Consider the following 26984-nt stretch of genomic DNA (forward strand, 5'->3'; position numbering starts at 1 on the left):
ACTCATTGCTGGTGGGACAAATGGTATAGTTGCTTGGGGGCAGGGCGTAGTTTGGTGGTATAACTAAACATAGACTTACCAGGTGACCCACCAATAATTACCCAAATGACTTAAACTGCACGCAAATGTTTATAGCAACTTTATTTACAATTGCCAGAAATTTGGTAGCCTATGATAAATCACAATGGAAAAGAATATTTTTTAAAGTGTATATGTATAATTGAATCACTTTGCTATGCAGCAGAAGTTAGCATTATCAATCTACTATTCTTCAGGTAAAAAGAACAAGTATACTGTAATATTGTCAAGACAAGAGAAAAAAAGGCCCTTGATTGATACAGAAATCCATTCACCTGTTCTAAGAAACTGAAAACTTACAAGATTTATGCTCAGAACTTTAGGAAAAAAACAAGTTTCAGGGAATTCCTTGGTGGTCCACTGGTTAGGACTCCATTGCTGGGGACCTGGGTTCAACCCCTGGTTAGGTGCCTAAGAACTCACAAGCCACATGGCATGGCTTAAAAAAAGAAATCTTCGAACTATTCAGAAAGGTATAAAGTCAAAGAAAAATAGTCTCAACAGTCTAATTTTGTTTTCTGCTGATAACTAGAATGAAGAATGTCTTGTGTATCCTACCAGCATTATTTTATGGGGATCAAAGTCTATATGTAATTAAAGCACATATGTTCATGAATGAAATCATGGTACTGTAGTGCAATTTGCTTCCTTTATCCGCCAGTATATCTTCATCTAGCTATGTACTTAGACTAATTATATTTTTTAAGGTATTTAATTAACCCTTGTTGATAGGGGTTTGCCATTAGAAGTGTGTGGTGTACAGTGGTACACAGTTTTAAGAAAGTCTAATTCTATAAATTCAGAGAGGTGGAATGACTGGGTTAAAGGCACTTGCATTTGGAATATCCATAAACACTGACCATTCCCCTCCTGAGTGAAAGAGCATGCCTGCTTTCCTGCTCTCTTGCCAACACTTTTAGTGGTAAGATTAAAACTTTGATAATATATCTGTTGAGGAAAAAATACCTTTCTGTCATAGTATTAATTCACATTTATTTATGATTTTGTTCATGTCAGGACATGGCAACCCACTCCAGTGTTCTTGCCTGGAGAATCCCAGGGACGGGGGAGCCTGGTGGGGTGCTATCTATGGGGTGGCACAGAGTCGGACATGACTGAAGCGACTTAGCAGCAGCAGCAGCATTTGACATTAAAATTGTTTCCTGTAAAGTTTGTCCTTGTCCTATTTTTATATTTTTGTACTGATCTGTAAAAGCTTTTTGATACTATGAAAATTAATCCTCTGTGTTCATATTATGGTAAATACTTGTTTCCAATATGTCACTTGTCTTTTGACTTTGTTCTTTCATGCCATATATAAGTTCTTATTTTCATGTCTGATATCATGCTTCAGTTCAGTTCAGTCACTCGGTCGTGTCTGACTCTTTGCAGCCCCATGAATCACAGCATGCCAGGCCTCCCTATCCATAACCAACTCCCAGAGTTAACTCAGACTCATGTCCATTGAGTCAGTGATGCCATCCAACCATCTCATCCTCTGTTGTCCCCTTTTCCTCCTGCCTCCAATCCCTCCCAGCATCAAAGTCTTTTCCAATGAGTCAGCTCTTCTCATGACATGGCCAAAGTACTGGAGTTTCAGCTTTAGCATCAGTCCTTCCAATGAACACCTAGGACTGATCTCCTTTAGAATGGACTGATTGGATCTCCTTGCAGTCCAAGAGACTCTCAAAAAGAGTCTTTTCCAACACCACAGTTCAAAAACATCAATTCTTCGGCACTCAGCTTTCTTCACAGTCCAACTCTCACATCCATACATGATCAGTGGACAAACCATAGTCTTAACTAGATGGACCGTTGTTAGCAAAATAATGTCTCTGCTTTTGAATGTGCTATCTAGGTTAGTCATAACTTTCCTTCCAGGGAATAAGCATCTTTTAATTTCATGGCTGCAGTCACCATCTGCAGTGATTTTGGATCCCCCAAAAAGAAAGTCAGCCACTGTTTCCACTGTTTCCCCATCTATTTGTCATGAAGTGATGGGACCGGATGCCATGATCTTCGTTTTCTGAATGTTGAGCTTTAAACCAACCTGTTCACTCTCCTCTTTCACTTTCATCAAGAGGCTTTTTAGTTCTTCACTTTCTGCCATAAGGGTGGTGTCATCTGCATATCTGAGGTTATTGATATTTTTCCCAGCAACCTTGATTCCAGCTTGTGCTTCTTCCAGCCCTGCGTTTCTCATGATGTACTCTGCATGCAAGTTAAATAAGCTGGGTGACAATATACAGCCTTGACGTACTCCTTTTCCTATTTGGGACCAGTCTGTTGTTCCATGTCTGGAAAGGACTTTTCTCAGAAATTATTCTTAAAGGATACATGATGATGTTAAGTTCAAGATTGCATAAACAGTGATTGAACAATGAATGGTTGAATGAAAGAAAGTTGTAAAACAAAAATACATGCTTTGTGCTTTTCAGGTTTTCTCATTATGTTTCTGAAAGAATTGGCAGAATTTCATCAAAATAAAGAGAGTTGCAATATGGAAACTCAGACAAGTTCAACATTTCCCATCGAAGACTCTCTTGGTAATTGTGATCTTCTTCCGTAATGACACTTCTTCCATTTTCTATTTTCAGTGAAGGTGATGACCTGATGTACTGTATTATGTATTTGTTACTTCACTGAGAGGGATACAGGCTGCTGGTGACATGTTTTCTGGAATCATTGCTCATTTTCTCTCAGAGGGACTAGAAGCTGCTCTCCAGGGCTGCTTCTCCGTTCATGACCACCAGGGCTACGCTTTCCACATGTGGATCCAGAGGCCCACTTGTTGTTTGTTCAGTTGAATCTCTCTTGACTGGGAAGTTCTTCCCTGTGTCTCATCTTACTTTATTTTATAGCCACTAAAGTGGGAAGATCTTAGACTACTTATTTTGCAGGGAACTAGAAAAGTCAGTGGGCCATCCTTTCATTTTATAGTTTAAAAACCTAAGATCATTTGAGGAAGGACAACTTGGCAATGCCCTGTCTGGATCAGAGGTGATATTAGAGTCCACATTTTCTGGTCTGTGAGCCAGAGCCTTTTCTGAGTTATACGCCTTCTGTAGAATACAAAAAAGTAGATGGAAACTATGTGTAACATTTTGCCAGTCAGAGACATACCTGTCAATAGTTTGATTTCTGATGACTCCGGTGGTAAAGAATCTGCCTGAAGTGCAGGAAACAGAGGAGATATGGGTTCGTTCCCTGGGTGTGGAAGATTCTCCGGAGGAAGAAATGGCAGCCCACTCCAGTATGCTTGCCTACAGAATCCCATGGACAGAGGAGCCTGGCAGGCTATAGTCCATGGGTTGCAAAGAGTCGGACATAACTGAGCACATATTTTAATCTGCTTGTGCCAGCTATTTTTTTTCTCTGCCTGCTTTTTGGCAATATTGGTGTTACACTGATTAAGACTGTATGAGAGGACCAGGTTTGCAATGTGTGGTGTGGTTGATTTCAAATCCACAGTTGTTTTGAGGGCTGGGGGTCTCCTGAAAAGACTGCTGGAATGTGAGACAACCATAGACCTGGCCTTAGCCCCATTGGTGCCATTATGTAGCTGCATAGCCTCCTGGAAGCCCCTTCACCTGGATGAGCATCAGTTTCCTGCTCTGTGAAGTAGAGGAAGTGAAACACAACATCTTTGATTCCTCTTAGGGTCAAAGTTTTGAAAGTGTGAATAGGCTCTAACCAAAGTGCAGTGAAAGAGCCTTCTCCCATGGCCCTTTGACATAAGAAAGAAAAGCCATTGTTCTCTGACTTAAAGTATATTTTTTGTTTTCTTTTCCCCTGATATTTTATGATGAGGATTCTCAAATATTCAGAAAAGTTGAAAGCTTTACAGCAAACACTTGTACATCTTGAGTCTGCCATGAAGTTTGTTATACTTGCTTCATCACTTATCTGTCTATCCATTAAGGACTCTCACTTTTTTGGATGCATTTCTATTAATAAGTAAAGTGGCAGACATCCTTACACTTTTCCCTAAGTATACTCTGTGTTTGAACAGAGCTCTGGCTCTGTTTGCTCACCTGCACATCTGTCTCTGACCCCATATACTATGTTATTTTTTGGTAGTGGAGAAGCTTCAGCTTATTGACAATGAGTTTGCTGGTGCTTGCCCTCAACATCCAAAGTTAGAATCCTTAGAAATCAAGTTGAATGAATGTAAGAGGAAAATAGAACAGCAGCTACGGGCAGAAATGAATCAGGAGGTAAGATTCATCTTGATATCATCAAGAGTGGTATTTTTCCTCAAATTTTAATGTCTTCACCTTTGGTATATGGAGTAATAGCAAAAATCTTTACTAATGAATGTGGTACTATACTGTTGTGGATATTATTTATCTTTCCAGATAACATCATTTCTTTATGACTTCCAAGCACACGCTAGAATTGTAATGAATGAGATGGAACATGAAGATGAAATAAGCTAAATATATTTAGACAGTGTTAATAGAGAACATTTGTTGTTTCTCTACTACAGTTATTGATATTTACAATTTTTTCTCATCAACTCACAGTTGAAGTACTTTAAAGATAATGAAATAAAGAAAATTAAAACAGAAGAGAAAAGTAAGTGTGAGAAGGAATTAGCTGAGTTCCGGAATGAATTGGAAAGAGCTTATCGAGCAAAATCTGAGACCCTTTTATCTCGTGAAAAGATGACCCTTGAGAGAATTCAAAAGCACCAGGAGGTAATATTCTAAAATCATTTACTGGTTGGCCATCTCTGGGCTACCTCTCCAGTAGTTCTTGGGGTCAAGAATGCAGATGGAAGCAGGGAACTTGAAAAGGATATGCAGACACCCTTTCTGTGAGATGGCTGGAGGGAAGGGACTGCAGATGGTATGGTCTGGGAATGCTGGGAATGGAAGAAACTCACACCAAAGAAGCAGCAGCTTTGAGGCTTCATAAACAGCAGGAAGGAGAGGATCAGAGATGTGAAATGGCTGCTGTCACTAAAGGAAACAAAGCCCTGGAAAACTGATAGGCCTACTGAGCTGTGTCAAGGACTCAGCTGAGGTGGGCTGTGTGGACTGACAGTACACCAAGTTCAGGGCTTCCAGGTGAGGGCCCTTGTGCAGCTCTCAGGAGGATGTGTAGTGTTGGCAGAGCTGGAGAGATGGAGGTACTCAGGTAGAGGAACTTGAGAGAGTTGAAACTCCTTGGCTTCAGAAAGGCAGCCCATTTCATGGATGACTTGGGTTGAGTAGAGTGTGGAAGGGAGCTCAAGATGGCAGGTGGCTGCTAATCTAGGGCAATGGGATTGGTTAGTGGCTGCCTAAAAGACACTGAGAAGCAACTCTGGGGATTCTGATGACCAGAAGAAGATGGGCCAAGACAACAGAGTTGCAAATGGAGATTTGAGGTCATGAATGGGAACAAAACACAATGTGCTGCCATGGGAGCAGAGATGAGGTCTCTAGCATGGAGGCATCCAAGGTTGCCAGTGGCCATTTGATCCTGTCTTCCAGGCTGGTGGCTAGACAGGAGATACAGAGGTTGCCCAGTAGCAGGAGGGTGTGTGGAGAGGGATTTGACCCATTGCCTTAGAAAAAACAGTTTTCTTTGTTAAGGGCCTGTCTTACACCAGACTAGATCTGGGACCCTGCTTACTGTGGACAGGGGGATGCTTCCGTCAGGAAATTCTCTTGAAAGTAAGAGGCTTACTCCCAGTGTCCACCCTTGCTTAGAGCTTCTCAAAAAGACCCTTTTTTTGTTGTTGTTGTTTTGTTTTGTCTGTTGTTGGTTATCCATTTTATTTTTTAATATAAATTTATTTATTTTAATTGGAGGCTAATCACATTACAGTATTGTATTGGCTTTGCCATACATCAGATGAATCTGCCACGGGTGTACACGTGTTCCCCATCCTGAACCCCCCTCCCACCTCCCTCCCCATACTATCCGTCTGGGTCATCCCAGTGCACCAGCCCTGAGCATCCTGTATCATGCATTGAACCTGGTCTAGCGATTCGTTTCACATATGATATTATACATGTTTCAGTGCCATTCTCCAAAAATCATCCCACCCTCTCCCTCTCCCACAGACTCCAAAAGAGTCTTCCACACATCTGTGTCTCTTTTGCTGTCTTGCATACAGGGTCATCATTGCCATCTTTCTAAATTCCATATATATGTGCTAGTATACTATATTGGTGTTTTTCTTTCTGGCTTACTTCACTCTGTTTAATTGGCTCCAGTTTCACCCACCTAATTAGAACTGATTCAAATGTATTCTTTTTAATGGCTGAGTAATACTCCATTGTGTATATGTACCACAGCTTTCTTATCCATTCGTCTGCTGATGAACATCTAGGTTGCTTCCATGTCCTGGCTATTATAAACAGTGCTGCGATGAACATTGGGGTACATGTGTCTCTTTCAATTCTGGTTTCCTCAGTGTGTATGCCCAGCAGTGGGATTGCTGGGTCATATGACAGTTCTATTTCCAGTTTTTTAAGGAATCACCACACTGTTCTCCATAGTGGCTGTCCTAGTTTGCATTCCCACCAATAGTGTAAGAGGGTTCCCTTTTCTCCACACCCTCTCCAGCATTTATTGCTTGTAGACTTTTGAATAGCAGCCATTCTGACTGGTGGTCCTGAGATGGTACCTCATTGTGGTTTTGATTTACATTTCTCTGATTATGAGTGATGTGGAACATCTTTTCATGTGTTTGTTAGCCATGTGTATAACTAAACAGACATTTCTTCAAAGAAGACCTGGTTATTGAAGGGTAATTACAACCCCTCTGCAAGTTTTGTATAAGCAGTTCTGGGAATTGGCCTCACTTACATGGAAAGAATAGACATCTTGAAGACATTTCTTCAAGAAAATGAGATACCAGGGAACATTTCATGCGAAGATGGTCACAATAAAGACAGCAATGGCAAACACCTTACAGAAGCAAAACATATTAAGAAGAGGTGGCAACAATACACAGAAGATCTGTACAGAAAATGTCTCAATAATCCTGATAACCACAATAGTGTGATCACTCACCTAGAGCCAGACATTCTGGAATACGAAGTCAATTGGACTTTAGAAGCATCACTATGAACAAAGCGACTGAACTGCTGTCTAAACTAGGAAAAATATGAAATGTTTCACTAATTTGTGAGTCATCCTTTTGCAGGGGCCATGCTAATCTTCTCTGTGTCATTCTACTTTTGTATATATGCTGTTAAAATGAGTACTGACAATGTCATCTTTAAGATATGTGATGAAGTCAGGAAGAGAAATATACCACATGATATCATTTAAATGAGAATTGTAGTTCAGTTCAGTTGCTCAGTCGTGTCTGACTCTTTGCAACCCCATAAACCTCTCAGCATGCCAGGCCTCCCTGTTCATCACTAACTTACAGAGTTTACCCAAACTCATGTCTGTTGAGTCAGTGATGCCATCCAGCCATCTCATCCTCTGTCATCCCCTTCTCCTGCCCTTAATCTTTCCCAGCATCAGAGTCTTTTCAAATGAGTCAGCTCTTCACATCAGGTAGCCAAAATATTGGAGTTTCAGCTTCAACATCAGCCTTTCCAATGAACACCTAGGATTGATCTGTTTTAGGATGGACTGGTTGGATCTCCTTGCAGTCCAAGGGACTCTCAAGACTCTTCTCCAAAAACACAGTTCGAAAGCATCAATTCTTCGGCGCTAAGCCTTGTTTATAGTCCAACTCTGACATCCATACATGACCACTGGAAAAACCATAGCCCTGACTACATGGACCTTTGTTGGCAAAGTAATGTCTCTGCTTTTTTAATATGCTATCTAGGTTGGTCATAACTTTCCTTCCAAGGAGTAAGCGTCTTGTAATTTCCATGGGTGCAGTCACCATCTGCAGTGATTCTGGAGCCCCCCAAAATAAAGTCAGCCACTGTTTCCCCATCTATTTGCCGGAAAGTGACGGGACTGGATGCCATGATCTTAGTTTTCTGAATGTTGATTTTTAAGCTAACTGTTTCACTCTCCTGTTTCACTCTCCTGTTTCACTATCATCAAGTGGCTCTTTAGTTCTTCACTTTCTGCCATAATGGTGGTATCATCTGCATATCTGAGGTTGTTGATATTTCTCCCAGCAAACTTAATCCCAGCTTGTGCTTCATCCAGCCCAGCGTTTCTCATGATATACTCTGCATGCAAGTTAAATAAGCAGGGTGACAATATACAGCCTTGATGTGCTCCTTTTCCCATTTGGAACCAGTCCATCATTTCATGTCCAGTTCTAACTGTTGTTTCCTAACCTGTATACAGGTCACTCAAAAGGCAGGTCAGGTGGTCTGGTATTCCCATCTCTTTCAGAATTTTCCATAGTTTATTGTGACCCACACAATCAAAGGCTTTGGCATAGTCAATAAAGCAGAAATAGATGTTTTTCTGGAACTCCCTTGTTTCTTTATGATCCAGCATATTTTGGCAATTTGATCTCTGGTTCCTCTGCCTTTTCTAAAACCAGCTTGAACATCAGGAAGTTCACGGTTCACGTATTGCTAAAGCCTGGCTTGGAGAATTTTGAGCAGTAATTTACTAGCATGTGAGATAAGTGCAATTGTGCAGTAGTTTGATCATTTTTTGACATTGCCTTTCTTTGGGATTGGAATGAATACTGACCTTTTCCAGTCCCGTGGCCACTGCTGAGTTTTCCAAATTTGCTGATATACTGAGTGCAGTGCCTTCACAGCATCACATTTTAGGATATGAAATAGCCCAACTGGAATTCCATCACCTCCATAGCTTTGTTTGTAGTGATGCTTTCTAAGGCCCACTTGACTTCACATTCCAGGATGTCTGCCTCTAGGTGAGTGATCACACTATCCTGATTATATGGGTCGTGAAATCTTTTTTGTACAGTTCTTCTGTGTATTCTTACCCCCTCTTCTTAATATCTTCTGCTTCTGTTAGGTCCATAGCATTTCTGTCCTTTATTGAGCCCATCTTTGCATGAAATGTTCCCTTGGTATCTCTAATTTTCTTGAAGAGATCACTAGTCTTTCCCATTCTATTGTTTTCCTCTGTTTCTTTGCACTGATCACTGAGGAAGGCTTTCTTATCTCTTCTTGCTGTTCTTTGGAACTCTGCATTCAAATGGGTATATCTTTCCTTTTCTCCTTTGCTTTTCACTTCTGTTCTTTGCAGAGCTATTTGTAAGGCCTCCTCAGACAGCCCTTTTGCTTTTTTGCATTTCTTTTTGTTAGGGATGGTCCTGATCCCTGTCTCTTATACAGTGTCATGAACCTCCATACACAGTGCATCAGGCACTCTGTCTATCAGATCTAGTTCTTACTTTCACTGTGTAATCATAAGGGATTTGATTTAAGTCATGCCTGAATGGTCTCGTGGTTTTCCCTCCTTTCTTCAATTCAGATCTGGATTTGGCAATAAGGAGTTCATGATCTAAGCCACAGTCAGCTCCTGGTCTTGTTTTTGGTGACTGTGTAGAACTTCTTCATCTTTGGCTGCAAAGAATATGATCAACCTTATTTTGGTTTTGACCATCTGGTAATGTCCATGTATAGAGTCTTCTCTTGTGTTGTTGGAAGAGGGTGTTTGCTGTGACTACTGCGTTCTCTTGGCAGAACTCTCTTAGCCTTTGTTCTGCTTCATTCAATACTCCAAGGCCAAATTTGCCTGTCACTCCAGGTGTTTCTTGACTTCCTACTTTTTGCATCCCAGTTCCCTGTAATGAAAAGGACATATTTTGGGGATGTTAGTCTAAAAGGTCTTGTAGGTCTCCATAGAACCATTCAACTTCAGCTTCTTCAGCATTACTGGTTCAGGCATAGCCTTGGATTACCATGATATTGAATGGTTTGCCTTGGAAACGAACAGAGATCATTCTGTCCTTTCAGAGATTGCATCCAAGTACTGTATTTCGGACTCTCTTTTGACTATGATGGCTATTCCATTTTTTTATAAGGGATTCCTGCCCACAATATTAGATATAATGGTCATCTGAGTTAAATTCACCCATTCCAGTCCATTTTAGTTCGCTGATTCCTAGAATGTCAATGTTCACTCTTGCCATCTCTTGTTTGACCACTTCCAATTTGCCTTGATTCATGGACCTAACATTCCAGGTTCCTATGCAATACTGCTCTTTACAGCATCGGACCTTGCTTCTGTCACCAGTCTACACAAATGGACATGTCGGTGAGACATATTCATGGACACAAGAGAACAGATTTGTTTCCAAGGTTGTAGAGGGTGGGAATGGACTGGAAGCTTGGGATTAGCAAATTCAAACTATAATATATAGGATGGATATACAACAAGGGGCTCCTGTATAGGGCATGGAACTATATTCGGTATCCTGTGATAAACCATCATGGAAAAAATATATTTAAAAATACATTTGTATAACTGAGTTGCTGCTCTACAGCAGAAATTAACATAGCATGGTAAATCATCTAAATTTCAATACTGTTCAAAAAAAGAAGATCGATGACTGATTTAGATCAGATCAGTCAGTTCACAGACTTGAACTCTGGTTTAGTCAACTGATCTACGAAGACTCCTGAGAAGATTGCCGTTTATGAAGAGCACCATCCCTTTATTCCGCCACCTGGAATGCCCCTTCCCTTCTTGACCTGATAAAATTGTCTAGTCTTCAAAATCCAGCTGGAATGTCAGGTCTTCATGATTCCTCTCCTGAGCCCTCACTGATGTACTCCTCCAGGCATCATTCATCCTGTGGAGTCTCGATTTACTTTAGTTGTGAAATCATCATGTTTGGTTTGTCTTTCTCTCCCTGAATAAACTGAGTTGTGAATAAACTGGGTTGTTGTTGTTGTTGTTTTTAAGGTGAAGACTGACCTGTATCTATACATCTTTATGTATGCAACACCCAGTGTGGCCTTGAATATGTGATAGGTATTCAGGGAACACATACATGGAAGTGTGGTTATTTGTTTGGGGCATCATCTTTTAAGTTTCATTTTATTACTGAATGAACATTTAGTTTCATTTTTTTTTCTGGCTGAAGAACTTAATGAATTTTCTTCAGTATCTGAGAGATGTTAATGAAGTAATAAAATAACTATAGACAAAGGATGCTAGAAATACAGGGTAATGTAGCTTAACAGTCCTTGGGAGATGAGGAAGTACAGTTTTGTGGGGATAAAAAGGCAAAACATACACCTTGTATTGGAACCTCTTGAAAATTGTTCCCCTAAATGTCCATCCTTTGTTTTCTAGAATTTAGGAAGCAATGTATTTGTTCATCTCCTTTGTTTTCTTTAGCTTGCTTGGTAAAAGTTAATGCTTTGCTCTGCAGAATGAAACAAAAGAAATCTATGCCCAAAGGCAGCTTCTACTAAAAGACATAGATTTGCTGAGAGGCAGAGAAGCTGAGCTGAAGCAAAGAATTGAAGCCTTTGAATTGTAAGTAATGTGTGTCCATTTTGGACTTTCAAAATGAATGAGACTAAAAAAACCTAAATATGTCTGCTTCTGCTGTTGGTGCTAAGTCACTTCAGTCATGTCTGACTCTGTGCGACCCCATAGACGGAAGCCCACCAGGGTCCTCCGTCCCTGGGATTCTCCAGGCAAGAACACTGGAGTGGATTACCATTTCCTTCCCCAATGCAGGAAAATGAAAAGTGAAAGTGAAGTTGCCCAGTCGTGCCTGACTCGTAGTGACCCCATGGACCGCAGCCCACCAGGCTCCTCCATCCATGAGATTTTCCAGGCAAGAGTACTGAAGTGGGTTTCCATTGCCTTCTCCAAAATATGTCTGCATATTCTAATAATAACTACAGAGTAGAGTTCTTGATTGTAAAGGTGTTATCACCTAGCTTCAAGGCACACTTCAGGTTAAATGTAGATGAGCATTTTGTTTTTGAAATGTTAGTCACTGGGATGAAAGCAGAAGGAGATACCATCATCAGGTTAGAGTGGGACCTGACAGATAATTTGGAGAAGCGAATAACACTTTAACAGATCATATGTTTCCCATTAGTGTCAAACATTCAGATCTCACAGTTTCATGTGTGTATGGTATCTGAATTCCAGACAGCAAAACCTGTCATATTGACATACTCTGCTGGCAAAAAAGGGCAACACAATGGCTCTGAGTTCACTTGTACTGGGAGAAACTGTTTCATGTAATGTGTGGGTTGCTTTTTTAAGTGCTTACTAGTGTTTCGTTCTTCATATCTTACCAGGGATTAATAACAGCCTCAGCAGTTGTATAGGTTATGTAATAAGCCTTCTTTCCAGTTTGGTATCTGCCATTAATCGGCACTCATAGACACACCAGAAATCTTCTTTCCTTAAAAGATTTGCCTTCATTTTCATGAATGTTGTTTTCTCATTTACATAGGCTCAGTTCATTTGATTTCTTCTCTATGCCAACCTTACTCTTTTTGGCAATACTGAAGAGATAAATTGACCATAAGTGAGAAAAGGAAATCAATTTGGGCATTGATAGTTGGTGGTTATGTAATCACTTATTTACCTCCACTTCCCCTCCTCCTCCTTTCTAAGTATACTGAAACGGAAAGGGTTAGTCGTCAGTCATGTCTGACTCTTTGCGACCCCATGGACTGTAGCCCACCAGCCTCTTCTGTCCATGAAATTCCCGAGGCAAGGATACTGGAGTGAGTTGTTATTTCTTTCTCCAAGGGATCTTCCCAACCAGGGATCAAACCCAGGTCTCCTGCATCACAGGCAGATTGTTTACCCTCTGAGCCATCACAGAAGCATATCATACAAACTAAACAACTATACCAGTGTACAGATTAACCAGCAGAGGGAGCTAACACAGAGACCTTTTATCCTTTGCTTGGCAGTCTCTGTTCCCTAGCATTTCTGTTTCTTCACTTGATCTGAGTTCTTGTGAACCCAGTTCCCTGGCTCTGGAACTGATTTTGTGCTTGACTTGAGGTTTCACCATCACAGCTATTCGTTTCTTCAGTGTTGCTACGTTTTGATTGATCCATCTATCTTTTGCTCTCTTTTCAGTATTTACTTTTAGTATTGAATAAGTTCACTGGTACTGAACTAGTATTGATTTAGTAGATTATCAAACACCAAAATTAAATCTTCTGTCTTTAATAGCTATGGACTAGTAAGTTAAACCTCACAGTTAGAAACAATATTATAAAAGAAACAAGCACTTGAATGTTGTAACTAAAGTTTGGCTTGTCGTTTTGTAACTTAAAACAATCTTTTACCCTTTAATTACAATTACTTGTCACTTGTGATCATTTTTTTTAATGTAAACCATCTCCTTTGAGGAACCACTTTGGTGATGGCATTTTTTCCACACTCCCCAGTCAGAGAACTATGGAGTTCAGCCTGTACTTCAGATCCATCATCACTCGTCAGCCCCTAAAATAATGGGTGACTTCTAGTTCTTTGTTTTTAACTCACCAGCCAAGACATTCACAGAACAGTTTTTAGTCTGTGGAACTAAAAACACATGGTATCTTTTCCCCAATATTAATATTTTTCTAATTTGACTTATATATTTTTGCTTATTTCAGGGCCCAGAAGCTACCAGAAAAAAACAAATGCCTGACTGATGGACTGACGAGGCAAGAGATGAATATAAAGAGCCTTGAGGAGACCTATGACCGGAAGCTGAAGAACAAACTTCTTAAGTAATTGTTGGGCATCTTAAAAAAGATAAAAAAGTATTGTGTTTGAATTAAGTTGATGGAAACATAGCAACATTAATGAAGTAGATAAAACTAGTATTTTAGAGCAAAATCCAGTGTTTCTTAAAAAAAAATACATGTTTTCATTGACAGTCAAGTTTTTCCCATGAATATTTGAGTTAAGATGGTTTTAAAAAGATACAGTACAAGGAATAGCATCCTCTGCTCACTTTTGTCACTTCTCAAGTGTTTATTGAAGGCCTGTGATTTTGCTTGAATTTATTAGGGCACCTTGTAACTTCCTGAGAAGCTATAAAATGGGAATTATGGTTATTTTTATCTTTTCCTCTACCCCACTCATACTGCCATTGAAATGGAATATCTAATGATGTGTAAATTATGCTGCTTATTTGTTATAGTATTTGTTAATCTGTATTCTTTCAAGATTCTGCAAAGCCAGAATCAAAGAAACAAATGGAATTAACTATGTAAAACAAAAAATGATAGAAAGAAAAGAAAATATGAATCACTATGATACAGTGGCTTTCCTCTCAGTTCAGCTCAGTTCAGTTCAGTCGCTCAATCATGTCTGACTCTTTGTGACCCCAGAGACTGCATCATGCCAGGCCTCCTTATCCACCACCAGCTCCCAGAGTCCACCCAAACTCATGTTCCTTGAGTCAGTGATGCCATCCAGCCCTCTCATCCTCTGTTGTCCCCTTCTCCTGCCCTCAATCTTTCTGAGCATCAAGGTCTTTTTAAATGAGTCAGCTCTTTGCATCAGGTGGCCAAAGTATTGGAGTTTCAGTTCTTACATCACTCCTTCCAATGAACACCCAGAACTGATCTCCTTTAGGATAGACTGGTTGGATCTCCTTGCAGTCCAAAGGACTCTCAAGGCTCATCTCCAACACCATAGTTCAAAAGTGTCAATTCTTTGGTGCTCAGCATTTTTTACAGTTGAACTCTCACATCCATACATGACCACTGGAAAAACCGTAGTCTTAACTATGACAGACCCTTGTTAACAAAGCAGTGTCTCTGCTTTTAGACGGTTGGCTTTCCTCTACTCTGAGTTTCATTGTGTTTTTATGGTTAGTATCTTAGTGCAGAGGCATTAAGTGTATAGGTAGTAACTTTTCTCTCCAGTGCTCAGTGTAATGTCTGGCACAAAGTAAGTGTTCACTTAATATTTATTGGCACCATGAATTCATAGTGAAGTGATGACTCAGCATAGTAGCTCTGGGTGTTTCTTAATCATTGGCCTCACTTGTCCATAATTTGTCATTATAGTCCATGATACAATACCTTCAAATGTCTTTTAGGTTATGCTTTAATATAATTTTAATAAAATACAGTCCTTTTCTGTGGATCACTTTTGACATGACATCCAAATATTTTATGGATTTTTTCACATACTTTAGAGATAAACTCTGAAGAATCTATAGTTGTTAAATTTTAGGAATAAGAAAATAAGTGCATATGTTAGCTTGATATAGCTGGGGAGTAGGGAACTGTTAGGTATCTTTGTCTTGCTGTGGGTGTCCTCATATGACTTTGGCAGTTGTTGAGGTTCTAAGGATATTCACCACTGTAGTACTTCTTTCCTTTTTCTAATCTCTGAACCAGAAAGTTAGCTGCTAGCAGCTGTTGGAGATGGTAAAATTCCATGAAAATATGACTTTGGTATCACCAGTCTTAATATAATGCTATTGACAGTGGTTCTCAGTACTGTTTTCAGTCCCTTAGGGCAAAAGGTCTTCTGCTTGAGAGTGGGAAGGTAGGACAGATGGATTGGAAGTGACTGACTTATTATCATTTGAGGTTTAGAGTCTGCAATATACAGTGTAAAGTAAGTAAATTTGGTTTGTTTTTTTAGTTGTTGTCTTTGGTGTTTTTTTGTGTGTGTGTGTGTGTCACTGGACTCCAGCTGAGAAACAGTGCCCTCTATAAGCTCAATAACAACCCATCATTTTGTGCTTGAGTTTTCAGACCCAGTTTACAGGACTGCAGCAGATTTTCCTGGACTTTTTATAGCCAGAATTTAGACCCCTGGCCTTAGTACTGAGTGCTCTTGAAGTTCATTCATTGTCCTGTTCAGTGTTCTTCTGTGCCCTGGTACCATAGATAAGCTCATCATTGACAGCAGTCTGCCCAGGGAAGTGATCAGGAACTCATTTTCATCCTTCTGATTCTCAGGTATCAGCTTGAACTGAAGGAGGACTACATCACTAGAACTAACAGACTGATGGAAGGTGAAAGGAAGAATAAAGGTGATTCTCTGGCTGGGGCACAATTCTGTATTTTTCATTTTTAACATAGGTTATTAGCTTCCTAAGTTGGGTACCCCTTCTACATCATTACTATAAACTGACACAGTTTTTGTCCTTTTACTTTTACACAAGGAAAAAAAATCAGTCTTTCCCTATGCTTTAAACCTTGTTTAATTTTTGTATATTCATAAAGATCAGAGCTTTATTGGTAGAATTTTATTCAACTTTATTTCAGTATATTTTGATGACTAGATCTGTGATGTCAAGAAAGTGGCAGCAACTTGCTGCCGTTACTTAATACTACTCTGAACCATGAGATTTTATTTTTTTTTAACCTAGGAGAAATTTTATTTTATTTGTCCCTAGTGACCTTGTTACTTATTTTTCTTAGCTTCTAACATAATATTGATGCTTAAGATATTTTATTTTCACATACAACCTCCTAAACTATTGTGTACATTACTCCAAGACCAGGAAAGTTGGGTAATTTTTTGATCTTTCAAGTATTTTACATTGCAGTGACTTTCTAGGAACTAGCCTAAGACAAGAGTTTTGGGTTGATATTTCAAATGGATTTCAGAGGGTAAACCAGGGCTGAGTAGTTGGTCCTTACCAGAAGGTCACTCAGACTAATAGTAATACTTCTTTAGCAATTTGGTTTTGCCAGGTAGTTAGCTTGTGACTTTTTGATGATGCATTGTATATATGCTTATGTTAGATGAAGTGAAAATGACAAAATAATAACTGCAAAATCTTACCAAAACAGTCTGTCTTTAAGGAAATTCATAGCTGTTGGCATGAGGACCCCACATTCCACACAGGTGGTATAACTCTGGTGACTTGTGTGTAGCAGGAAGTGCACCACATGTATGCTAACTTCCAATCACCCATTGAGTAATAGGACTTACTTGCTCACTAATGTTTTTTTGGCCCAGTATCTGCTACTTTATATCTTTTTTTGGTGGGGGGGGGGGGGTGTGGGGGGGGGGTGCGTTTGGGCTGTGCCACTTGTCTTGTGAGATTTTATTCCTTCATCAATGACTGAACCTCCACTCCCGGCAGTGAATGCATGGAGTATTAATGAGTGGACCACCAGGGAATTCCTGCTGCTATTTTAGATGATGAGACATAATGCTCATTAGCTCTGGCATACTGGCTATAAATGATTAAATGACTTTTGTATTCACTGGTAAAACTTTGTGATGTTTAGTTGCTTGGTTCTGTCTTTCAGAAGAAGCTATACATTTGCAAGAGGAACTTGCAGCTCTTAATTGTAAAAAGGAAGAACTCAATCATTCTGTAAACTGTGTAAAAGAACTTGAGGTAATTGTTAACCATATTGATTTTTTGAAATAGATGTTGGACAACACAGGAAATTTTATCTTCAGTCACACATAATTTATCTCCAGTGATCTTGGTATGTTTGGACTGTTTATTATATGACTCAAGAGGGTGATGACTGAACTTAATTCAGTAGTTCTTTATTTAAATCTTTGTCTCCTAGAGAAGCATAGAAAAAGCATGTCCTTTAGGGCACAGAGTCATCCTTGAATCTCCTTCACTGTTTGTGTACCTTTGGGCAAGATTTGTGACCTCAGATCCTTTATCCATAAACTCTGGGATATTGTTCACATCTCATGGGAGGGACTTCAGCTGATTTCTGTGCCTTTCCCATAGCAGGTGTTTGCATTCTATTCAGTTTCTTCTCTCTTCTCAGCACAAGGTAAAAATTTCTATCCCTACATCACGATCTCACAGACTAAATCAAACTGAGAGGCATTTTTCACACAGTTATTTTTTTCTGTTTTTTTCTGTACTTGCTATGTAAAGGACAAAACTGAAACTTCAGATGATAAAAATAGGTTCTGTATATAAAATTTGTTTCTGCAACTGAAATGTTTTATTTGAGCACTTTATAGTTTCTTGTCTTCAAACAAGAGATATATCAGACTGAGGGAAGGAGAGAACCTCCCATCACCTTAGTGGTATCTGTCTCACCTTTTAGTGTTGAAACACAGACATGTTATTAAATCTGTGATGGCTTTTGGGTCCTTAGTTGCATTTGGAAAATGGGATGATAATCTGAAGGATCTGCTATGTAGGACAGGGTTCTGCATAAATCGAGTTGTATGAACTTGCCTCAGTTCCAGAACAGAAGTTGTTATAGTCAGGATCATCTTGTTACAGAGAACCAGACCAGCACACTGACCATGATTAAATTATGCCACAGACCTGAGAGCAGACTGTGAGTGTTTACCTACTCAGTCCTATAGAGTCGCTGTTCCAATATAAGTTTTCCTTTTCCAATTCCAGCTTGAGATGGAGTCTGTTAGAGCTCACTGTTTGGCAGTAACAAAGCAAAACCACATGCTAAGTGAGAAGGTTAAAGAGATGAGCAACTATTCACTACTGAAAGAAGGAATACTGGAGCTTCAGGCGCAAAATAAACTACTTAAACAACAAGTGGAAGACATGAAAAGTGAAAACTTGCATCTCCTAAACCGTAAGTCTTTTTTTTTAATATATGATTTGTAATTCATGTTAGATTCATATTAGGAAACTGCTTTCTTGGCTACACCATGAGAATATAGGATCTTAGATCCCCAACCAAAAATTAAACCCATGTCCCATGTGAAAGTGCTAACCACTGAACCACCAGGAAAGTCCCAGGAAACTGCTCTACGGGAGGCTTCAATTGGGAAGATTTTATAAAATTAAAATTCTCAGATTGAAATTCCATCTTTTTTGCTTGCTATTCCGTAATTCATAGTGTTCTAAGAAGAATGTTTTTAAAATCTAATCTTTATATTACAATATAGTTGATTTACAGTATTGTTATCGGTATCAAGACTAGAGCAAAGAGATTCTGTTATACATATGCACATATCCTTTCTTCTCAGATTCTTTTCTCATATAGATCATTAGATTATTGAGTCAAGTTCCCTTATTAGTTATCTATTTCATATATGATACTGTGTGTCTGTTAATTCCAAACTCCTCATTTTATCCTTCGCCCTGCCTTTCCCCTGTGCTAATCATAACTTTTTTTTGAAGGCTATATGCCTGCTGTATTTTGTAAATAAGTTCAATTGTATTACTTTTTTAGATTCCACATATAAGTGATATCATAAGATGTTTGTCTTTTTCTGTCTGAATTGCTTCACTTAGTATGGTATTCTCTAGTTACATCCATGTTGCTACAAATGGCATTATTCCTTTTTTGTAGCTGCATAATATTCTATTGTATATATGTACCACATCTTCTTTATCCATTCATTTGTCAGTGGACATTTGGTTGCTTCCATGTCCTGGCTATTGTAAATAGTGCTGCAGTGAACATTGGAGTGCATGTATCTTTTCAGATTATGGTTTTCACCAGATATATGCCTAGCAGTGGGATTGCTAGATCATATGATACTTCTGTGTTTAGTTTTGTAATGAACCTCCATGCTGTACTCTTTAATGGTTGTACCAGTTTACATCCCTACCATCAGTGTAGGATAGTTCCCCTTTTTCCATGCCCTCTCCAGCATTTATATTTTGTAGACTTTTTGATGATAGCCATTCTGATTGGTGTGAGGTTATATCTTATTGTAGTTTTCATTTTCATTTTTTAATATTCATGATATTGAACATCTTTTCATGTGCTTTTTGGCTTTCTGGATGGCTTTTTGGAGAAATGTCTAAATCTTTTGCCCATTTTTCAATTGGGTTATTTGAACTGCATGAGCTGTTTGTATATTTTGGAGCTTAATCCCTTGTCAGTCACTTTATTTGAAAATGTTTTCTCCCATTCTCTGGAGTGGTCTTTTCATTCTATTATGGTTTCCTTTACTGTGCAAAAGCTTTGAAGTTTAATTCAGTCCCATCTGTTTCTTTTTATTTTTATTTTCATTGCTGTCGGAGGTGGATCCACAAAGATAATTCTACAGTTGATATCAGTATTGTGTGTTTGCCTATGTTTTCTTCCAAGTGTTTTTGTAATATCTGGGATTAATGTACATCTAGGCCTTTTAATCCATTTGTGGTTTATTTGGTGTATCATGTTCAAAAATGTTCTGATTTCATTCTTTTACATGTTGTTGTGTAGTTTTCCCAGTACCACTTGAAGAGACTGTCTTTTCTCTGTTGTATATTCTTGCCTCTTGTCATGAATTAATTGACCATAGGGACATAGGTTTATCTCTGGACTTCTGTTTTGTTCCATTGATCTATATTTCTGTCTTTGTGCCACTACCATACTGTCTTGATGACTGTAGCTTTATACAGTCTGAAGTCAGGGAGGCTGATTCCTCCATCTGCATTCTTCTTTCTCAACATTATCTTGGCTACTCTGGGTCTTTAACAAGAAATTGCTAATTGTTCTAGTTCTGTGAAAAATGTGGTTGGTAATTTCATAGGGTTTACACTGCATCTAAATTGCTTTGGGTCAGTCAGTCAGTTCACTCGCTTAGTCGTGTCCAACTCTTTGTGACCCCATGAATCACAGCACGCCAGGCCTCCCTGTCCATCACCAACTCCTGGAGTTCACTCAGACTCACGCCCGAGTCCGTGATGCCATCCAGCCGTCTCATCCTCTGTCGTGCCCATCTCCCCCTGCCCCCAATCCCTCCCAGAATCAGAGTCTTTTCCAATGAGTCAACTCTTCGCATGAAGTGGCCAGAGTACTGGAGTTTCAGCTTCAGCATCTTTCCTTCCAAAGAAATCCCAGGGTTGATCTCCTTCAGAATGGACTGGTCAGATCTCCTTGCATTCAAAGGGACTCTCAAGAGTCTTCTCCAACACCACAGTTCAAAAGCATCAATTCTTCGGCGCTAAGCCTTCTTCACAGTCCAACTCTCACATCCATACATGACCACTGGAAAAACCATAGCCTTGACTAGATGGACCTTTTTTGGCAAAGTAATGTCTCTGCTTTTGAATATGCTATCTAGGTTGGTCATAACTTTTCTTCCAAGGAGTAAGCATCTTTTAATTTCATGGCTGCAGTCACCATCTGCAGTGATTTTGGAGCCCAAGAAAATAAACTCTGACACTATTTCCACTGTTTCCCCATCTATTTCCCATGAAGTGATGGGACCAGATGCCACGATCTTCATTTTCTGAATGTTGAGTTTTAAGCCAACTCTTTTGCTCTCCTCTTTCACTTTCATCAAGAGGCTTTTTAGCTTCTCTTCACTTTCTGCCATAAAGGTGGTGTCATCTGCATATCTGAGGTTATTGATATTTCTCCTGGCAATCTTGATTCCAGCTTGTGTTTCATCCAGTCCAGCGTTTCTCATGATGTACTCTGCATAGAAGTTAAATAAGCAGGGTGACAATATACAGCCTTGACGTACTCCTTTTCCTATTTGGAACCAGTCTGTTGTTCCATGTCCAGTTCTAACTGTTGCTTCCTGACCTGCATACAGATTTTTCAAAAGGCAGGTCAGGTGGTCCAATATTTCCATCTCTTGAAGAATTTTCCACAGTTTATTGTGATCCACATAGTCAAAGGCTTTGGCATAGTCAATAAAGCAGAAATAGATGTTTTTCTGGAACTCTCTTGCTTTTTCCATGATCCAGCAGATGTTGGCAATTTGATCTCTGGTTCCTCTGCCTTTTCTAAAACCAGCTTGAACATCAGGAAGTTCACAGTTCACGTATTGCTGAAGCCTAGCTTGGAGAATTTTGAGCATTACTTTACTAGCGTGTGAGATGAGTGCAATTGTGTAGTAGTTTGAGGATTCTTTGGCATTGCCTTCCTTTGGGATTGCAATGAAAACTGACCTTTTCCGGTTCTGTGGCCACTGCTGAGTCTTCCAAATTTGCTGGCATATTGAGTGCAGCACTTTCACAGCATGATCTTGAAGGATTTGAAATAGCTCAACTGGAATTCCATCACCTCCACTAGCTTTGTTCGTAGTGATGCTTTCTAAGGCCCACTTGACTTCACATTCCAGATGTCTGGCTCTAGATGAGTAATCACACCGTCGTGATTATCCAGGTCGTGAAGATCTTTTTTGTACAGTTCTGTGTATTCTTGCTATCTCTTCTTAATATCTTCTGCTTCTGTTAGGTCCATACCATTTCTGTCGTTTATTGAGCCCATCTTTGCATGAAATGTTCCCTTAGTATCTCTGATTTTCTTGAAGGTATCGCTAGTCTTTCCTGTTCTGTTGTTTTCCTCTATTTCTTTGCATTGATCGCTGAAGAAGGCTTTCTTATCTCTCCTTGCTATTCTTTGGAACTCTGAATTCAGATGCTTTTATCTTTCCTTTTCTCCTTGGCTTTTTGCTTCTCTTCTTTTCAGAGCTATTTGTAAGGCTTCCCCAGACACCCCTTTTGCTTTTTTGCATTTCTTTTTCTTAGGGATGGTCTTGATCCCTGTCTCCTGTACAATGTCACGAACCTTCGTCCGTAGTTCATCAGGCACTCTATCTATCAGATCTAGGCCATTAAATCTATTTCTCACTTCCACTGTATAATCATAAGGGATTTGATTTAGTCATACCTGAATGGTCTAGCGGTTTTCCCTGCTTTCGTCTAAGTCTGAATTTGGTAATAAGGAGTTGATGATCCGAGCCACAGTCACCTCCTGGTCTTGTTTTTGTGGACTGTATCGAGCTTCTCCATCTTTTGCTGCAGAGAATATAATCAATCTGATTTCGGTGTTGACCATCTGGTGATGTCCATGTGTAGCTTGCTATGACCAGTGCATTTTCTTGGCAAAACTCTATTAGTCTTTGCCCTGCTTCAATCCACATTCCAAGGCCAAATTTGCCTGTTACTCCAGGTGTTTCTTGACTTACTACTTTTGCATTCCAGTCCCCTATAATGAAAAGGATATCTTTTTTTGGGTGTTAGTCTAAAAGGTCTTTTAGGTCTTCATAGAACCGTTCAACTTCAGCTTCTTCAGCATTACTGGTTGGGGCATAGACTTGGATTACTGTATTGAATGGCTTGCCTTGGAAACGAACAGAGATCATTCTGTCGTTTTTGAGATTGCATCCAAGTACTGCATTTCAGACTCTTTTGTTGACCATGATGGCTACTCCATTTCTTCTGAGGGATTCCTGCCCGCAGTAGTAGGTATAATGGTCATCTCAGTTAAATTCACCCATTCCAGTCCATTTTAGTTCACTGATTCCTAGAATGTCAACGTTCACTCTTGCCATCTCCTGTTTGACCACTTCCAATTTGCCTTGATTCATGGACCTGACATTCCAGGTTCCTTTGCAATATTGCTCTTTACAGCATCGGACCTTGCTTCTATCACCAGTCACATCCACAACTGGGTATTGTTTTTGCTTTGGCTCCATCCCTTCATTCTTTCTGGAGTTATTTCTCCACTGACCTCCAGTAGCATATTGGGCACCTACTGACCTTGGGAGTACATCTTTCAGTATCCTATCATTTTGCCTTTTCATACTGTTCATGGGGTTCTCAAGGCAAGAATACTGAAGTGGTTTGCCATTCCCTTCTCCAGTGGACCACATTCTGTCAGACCTCTCCATCATGACCCGCCCATCTTGGGTTGCCCCATGGGCATGGCTTAGTTTCACTGAGTTAGACAATGCTGTGGTCCTAGTGTGATTAGAATGAGTAGCTTTTCTGTGAGTATGGTTTCAGTGTGTCTGCCCTCTGATGCCCTCTTGCAACACCTACCGTCTTACTTGGGTTTCTCTTACCTTGGGCGTGGGGTATCTCTTTACAGCTGCTCCAGTAAAGCACAGCCGCTACTCCTTAACCTTGGATGAGGGGTATCTCCTCACCGCCGCCCTTCCTGACCTTCAACGTGGGATGGCTCCTCTAGGCCCTCCTGCGCCCACACAGCCACCACTCCTTGGGTGTGGGGTTGCTCCTCCCGGTCGCCTCCCTGGCCTCGGGTGTGGGGTTGCTCCTCCCGGCCGTCGCCCTTGACCTCGGACGCGTGGTAGTTCCTCCTGGCCGCCGTCCCTGGCCTCGGACGCAGGGTAGCTCTCTGCCATGCTTAGTGTGCCGGCCGCCGCCACCACCTGCTCTTAGTGTGCCGGCCGCCACCACCGCCTGCTAATTGCCTTGGGTAGTATAGTCATTTTCACAGTATTGAATCTTCCAATCCAAGAATATAGTAAACCTCTCCATTTGTCTTGTCATTCATTATCAGCTTACCTGCATACAGATCTTTTGCTCCATTGGTAGGTTTATTCCTACTGGGAGTTCTAGGAGTTCCTGCTTCCCTGACCTTCCAGGCCCAAGGGCTGGTAGCAAACAGCCTGGCCCCATTAGCAGTCTAGGGAACTACTGTGGCTAGGTATTTATTCTTTTTATTGCAGTGGTAGATATGATTATTTCCTTAATTCCTCTTTCTCATCTTTCATTGTTAGTGTATAGAAATATAAATGATTTATCTATTAATTTTATATCATGTAAGTTTGCCAAATTTATTGATGAGCTCTATCAGTCCTGGGTGTTCATTGGAGGGAATGACGTTGAAGCTGAAACTCCAATACTTTGGCCACCTGATACAGAGAGCTGACTCATTTGAAAAGACCCTGATGTTGGGAAGGATTGAGGGCAAGAGGAGAAGAGGATGACAGAGGATGAGATGGTTGGATGGCATCACTGACTTGATGGACATAGGTTTGGGTGGACTCCAGGAGTTGGTGACAGGAAGGCCTGGCGTGCTGTGGTTCGTGGGGTCGCAAAGAGTCGGACATGACTGAGTGACTGAACTGAACTGATTGCTTTTCTGGTGGCAAACTGATTACTTTTCTGGTGGCATCTTTAGGATTTTCTATGTATAGTATAATAGCATGTGCAAACAGAGTTTTACTTCTTCTTTTCCAGTTTGAATTCTTTTCATCTCTTTTTCTTCAATGATTGCCATGGCTAGGACTTAAAGCTCTCTCTTCTCAATTGTGGGAGTTCCTGCCTCCCTGACTTTCCAGGCCCAAGGGCTGGTAGCAAACAGCCTGGCCCCATTAGCAGTCTAGGGAACTACATCATCCTTTGTGGCTAGGGACCAGCCTAAGTCAGTCTACGTTGAAGGCCTCTCTGATGATCCAAATTGGGAATGCCATCTGCTTTCTGCCTGGACCCTAAGAGCTGCTGAGAGATACACAGATTGATTGGACCTCAGAGCATTCATGGATAGGTTTTGATAGTGTTCCTTCTCTATCTCTGTGCTTGGTATAGGGGAGAGACAGATGTTCAAGTTAATTTAAGAATTTGAAAGAACTCTGTTACATGGAGAAGGACTCAACAAATAGTAAAATTTGCTCTTATGTATGTTAAATTATTTTGTTTTGAAATTTCTGTGGCAGAACTGCTCGTTGTCCATGCGATAGAGCTGATAAAAATAGTGTGCATGCACAAAAAGGAATAACAATTTGAAACTTCTTAAGCTGCTTTTAAAAGTAGAGTACAATTAGAAAATTTCAGGTTGATAACCAGGCTCTTTCTACCTTCCTAGGCCTAGCTCAGCCATCTCCAGAGCTACTAATTTTTCAGAAAGAATTAAAGAAAGCAACACAAGCTATTGCATCTGAGCATAAGGAGTTCGAAACCCACAAACAAGCTCTGCAAAAACAGCTTCAAAACGAAGTGAGTATTGCTTCTTGTGCAGCCAGGGATTGGGCCAGTCTGCTGCATAAATGTGCGAACTTGGCCCATGCCACATTGGTGTAAATGGGGTTTACTGTAAAATTAGAGCTCCCCTAAGGTACTAAAGGGTGTGCTTTCTCATCTGAGAGAACTCTCCAGTGATCATGTGACTTTACATTCATAATAGTCACAAATCCAGAGGCAAGCAAACTCACTGAAACACACAATTCTACAAATCCTGGTGGTGCCCACAGTGGCCAGGCCTTGGAAGTACTGCTGCCATCTCTCTGGTGTCTACCCATGCCCTGGAGTAGCTGCTTTAACATGCATGTAACAAGAGGTGAAAATTTGTTTTATTTCTTGTCATTTTGTAGGGACCATGTGCCTTAAGGATAAAGGGTAGATCGCTGCTCAGAATTGGCAAAACGGAAAAAGAGAATAAGCCCAATGAGAGTATTGCTCCCTTTGGAGTGAGCTGTGATTTCCTCTGCATTGATTTCTTTTCTTCTCTGATTCTCTGCAGATTGAGCACTCCACCCAGCTGAAGGCCCAGATATTAGAATATGATGCTTCTTTCAAGAGGTTGACTGTGCAGGTTACCGATTTAAAATCACAACTGAAACAAACTCAAATAGGTTAGAGACATTTTAACGTGTGTGTGTGTGTGTGTGTGTGTGTGTAAAACGTCTGACATTTATGGACATTTAATGACTGTTACTCATTGAATTTTTACTAATTCTCATAGTAGGGGAAAGCTCCCCACATGGCTCAGTGGTAAATAAACCTCCTGTCAGTGCAGGAGACACAGGTTTGAGCCTTGGGTCAGAAGGATCCCTGGAGGAGAAAATGGCAACCCACTCCAGTATTCTTGCTGGAGAATCCAAAGGACAGAAGAGCCTAGGGGGCTAGTCTGTAGGATCACAGATAATCAGACATGACTGAGCTCACAGCAGATCATAGGGAAAAGTCATAGAGATGTGCCATCTCAGAAGTCAAACTCCATGTCCATTTCAGGGGAACCATCCAGGTGGTCAGCTAACAGGACTTGTTTTCACAGGTGCCCCGGGATTGGGGGAACCTCATACCACAGATAGGTGACATCAGTTCAGTTCAGTTCAGTTGCTCAGTCATGTCCAGCTCTTTGCAACCCCGTAAACTGTAGCACTCCAGGCCTCCGTGTCCATCACCAACTCCTATAATTTACCCAAACTCATGTCCATTGAGTCAGTGATGCTATCTAACCATCTTATCCTCTGTCGTCCCCTTCTCCCCCTGCCCTCAATCTTTCCCAACATCAGGGTCTTTTCAAATGAGTCAGCTCTTCACATCAGGTGGCCAAAATATTGGAGTTTCAGCTTCCAAGTCAGTCCTTCCAATCAATGAACACCCAGGACTGATCTCCTTTAGGATGGACTGGTTGGATCTTCTTGCAGTCCAAGGGACTTCTTGCCATCAA

The 26984-nt window shown here is 40.4% G+C and overlaps 1 protein-coding gene and 1 non-coding gene across 2 annotated transcripts in view; one reads left to right on the forward strand and one right to left on the reverse strand.

Moving 5' to 3' along the window:
• Nucleotides 1-26984, forward strand: part of LOC128071019 (centriole and centriolar satellite protein OFD1-like) — an 83410-nt gene that overhangs the window by 14032 nt on the left and 42394 nt on the right. The window contains exons 5-14 of the mRNA XM_052664015.1: nucleotides 2517-2624; nucleotides 4159-4295; nucleotides 4605-4778; nucleotides 11363-11469; nucleotides 13575-13691; nucleotides 15888-15961; nucleotides 17193-17284; nucleotides 18275-18464; nucleotides 25398-25528; nucleotides 26052-26163. Coding sequence (XP_052519975.1) covers nucleotides 2517-2624; nucleotides 4159-4295; nucleotides 4605-4778; nucleotides 11363-11469; nucleotides 13575-13691; nucleotides 15888-15961; nucleotides 17193-17284; nucleotides 18275-18464; nucleotides 25398-25528; nucleotides 26052-26163 — 1242 coding nt within the window. The remainder of the gene's footprint in view (nucleotides 1-2516; nucleotides 2625-4158; nucleotides 4296-4604; nucleotides 4779-11362; nucleotides 11470-13574; nucleotides 13692-15887; nucleotides 15962-17192; nucleotides 17285-18274; nucleotides 18465-25397; nucleotides 25529-26051; nucleotides 26164-26984) is intronic.
• On the reverse strand, nucleotides 7178-7283 carry LOC128071090 (U6 spliceosomal RNA). Its single transcript, XR_008201708.1, has one exon. It is a non-coding gene; the product is annotated as a U6 spliceosomal RNA (small nuclear RNA).

This window comes from Budorcas taxicolor, chromosome Y (genome assembly GCF_023091745.1).
Source record: "Budorcas taxicolor isolate Tak-1 chromosome Y, Takin1.1, whole genome shotgun sequence".
In the NCBI taxonomy this organism is placed as follows: domain Eukaryota; kingdom Metazoa; phylum Chordata; class Mammalia; order Artiodactyla; family Bovidae; genus Budorcas; species Budorcas taxicolor.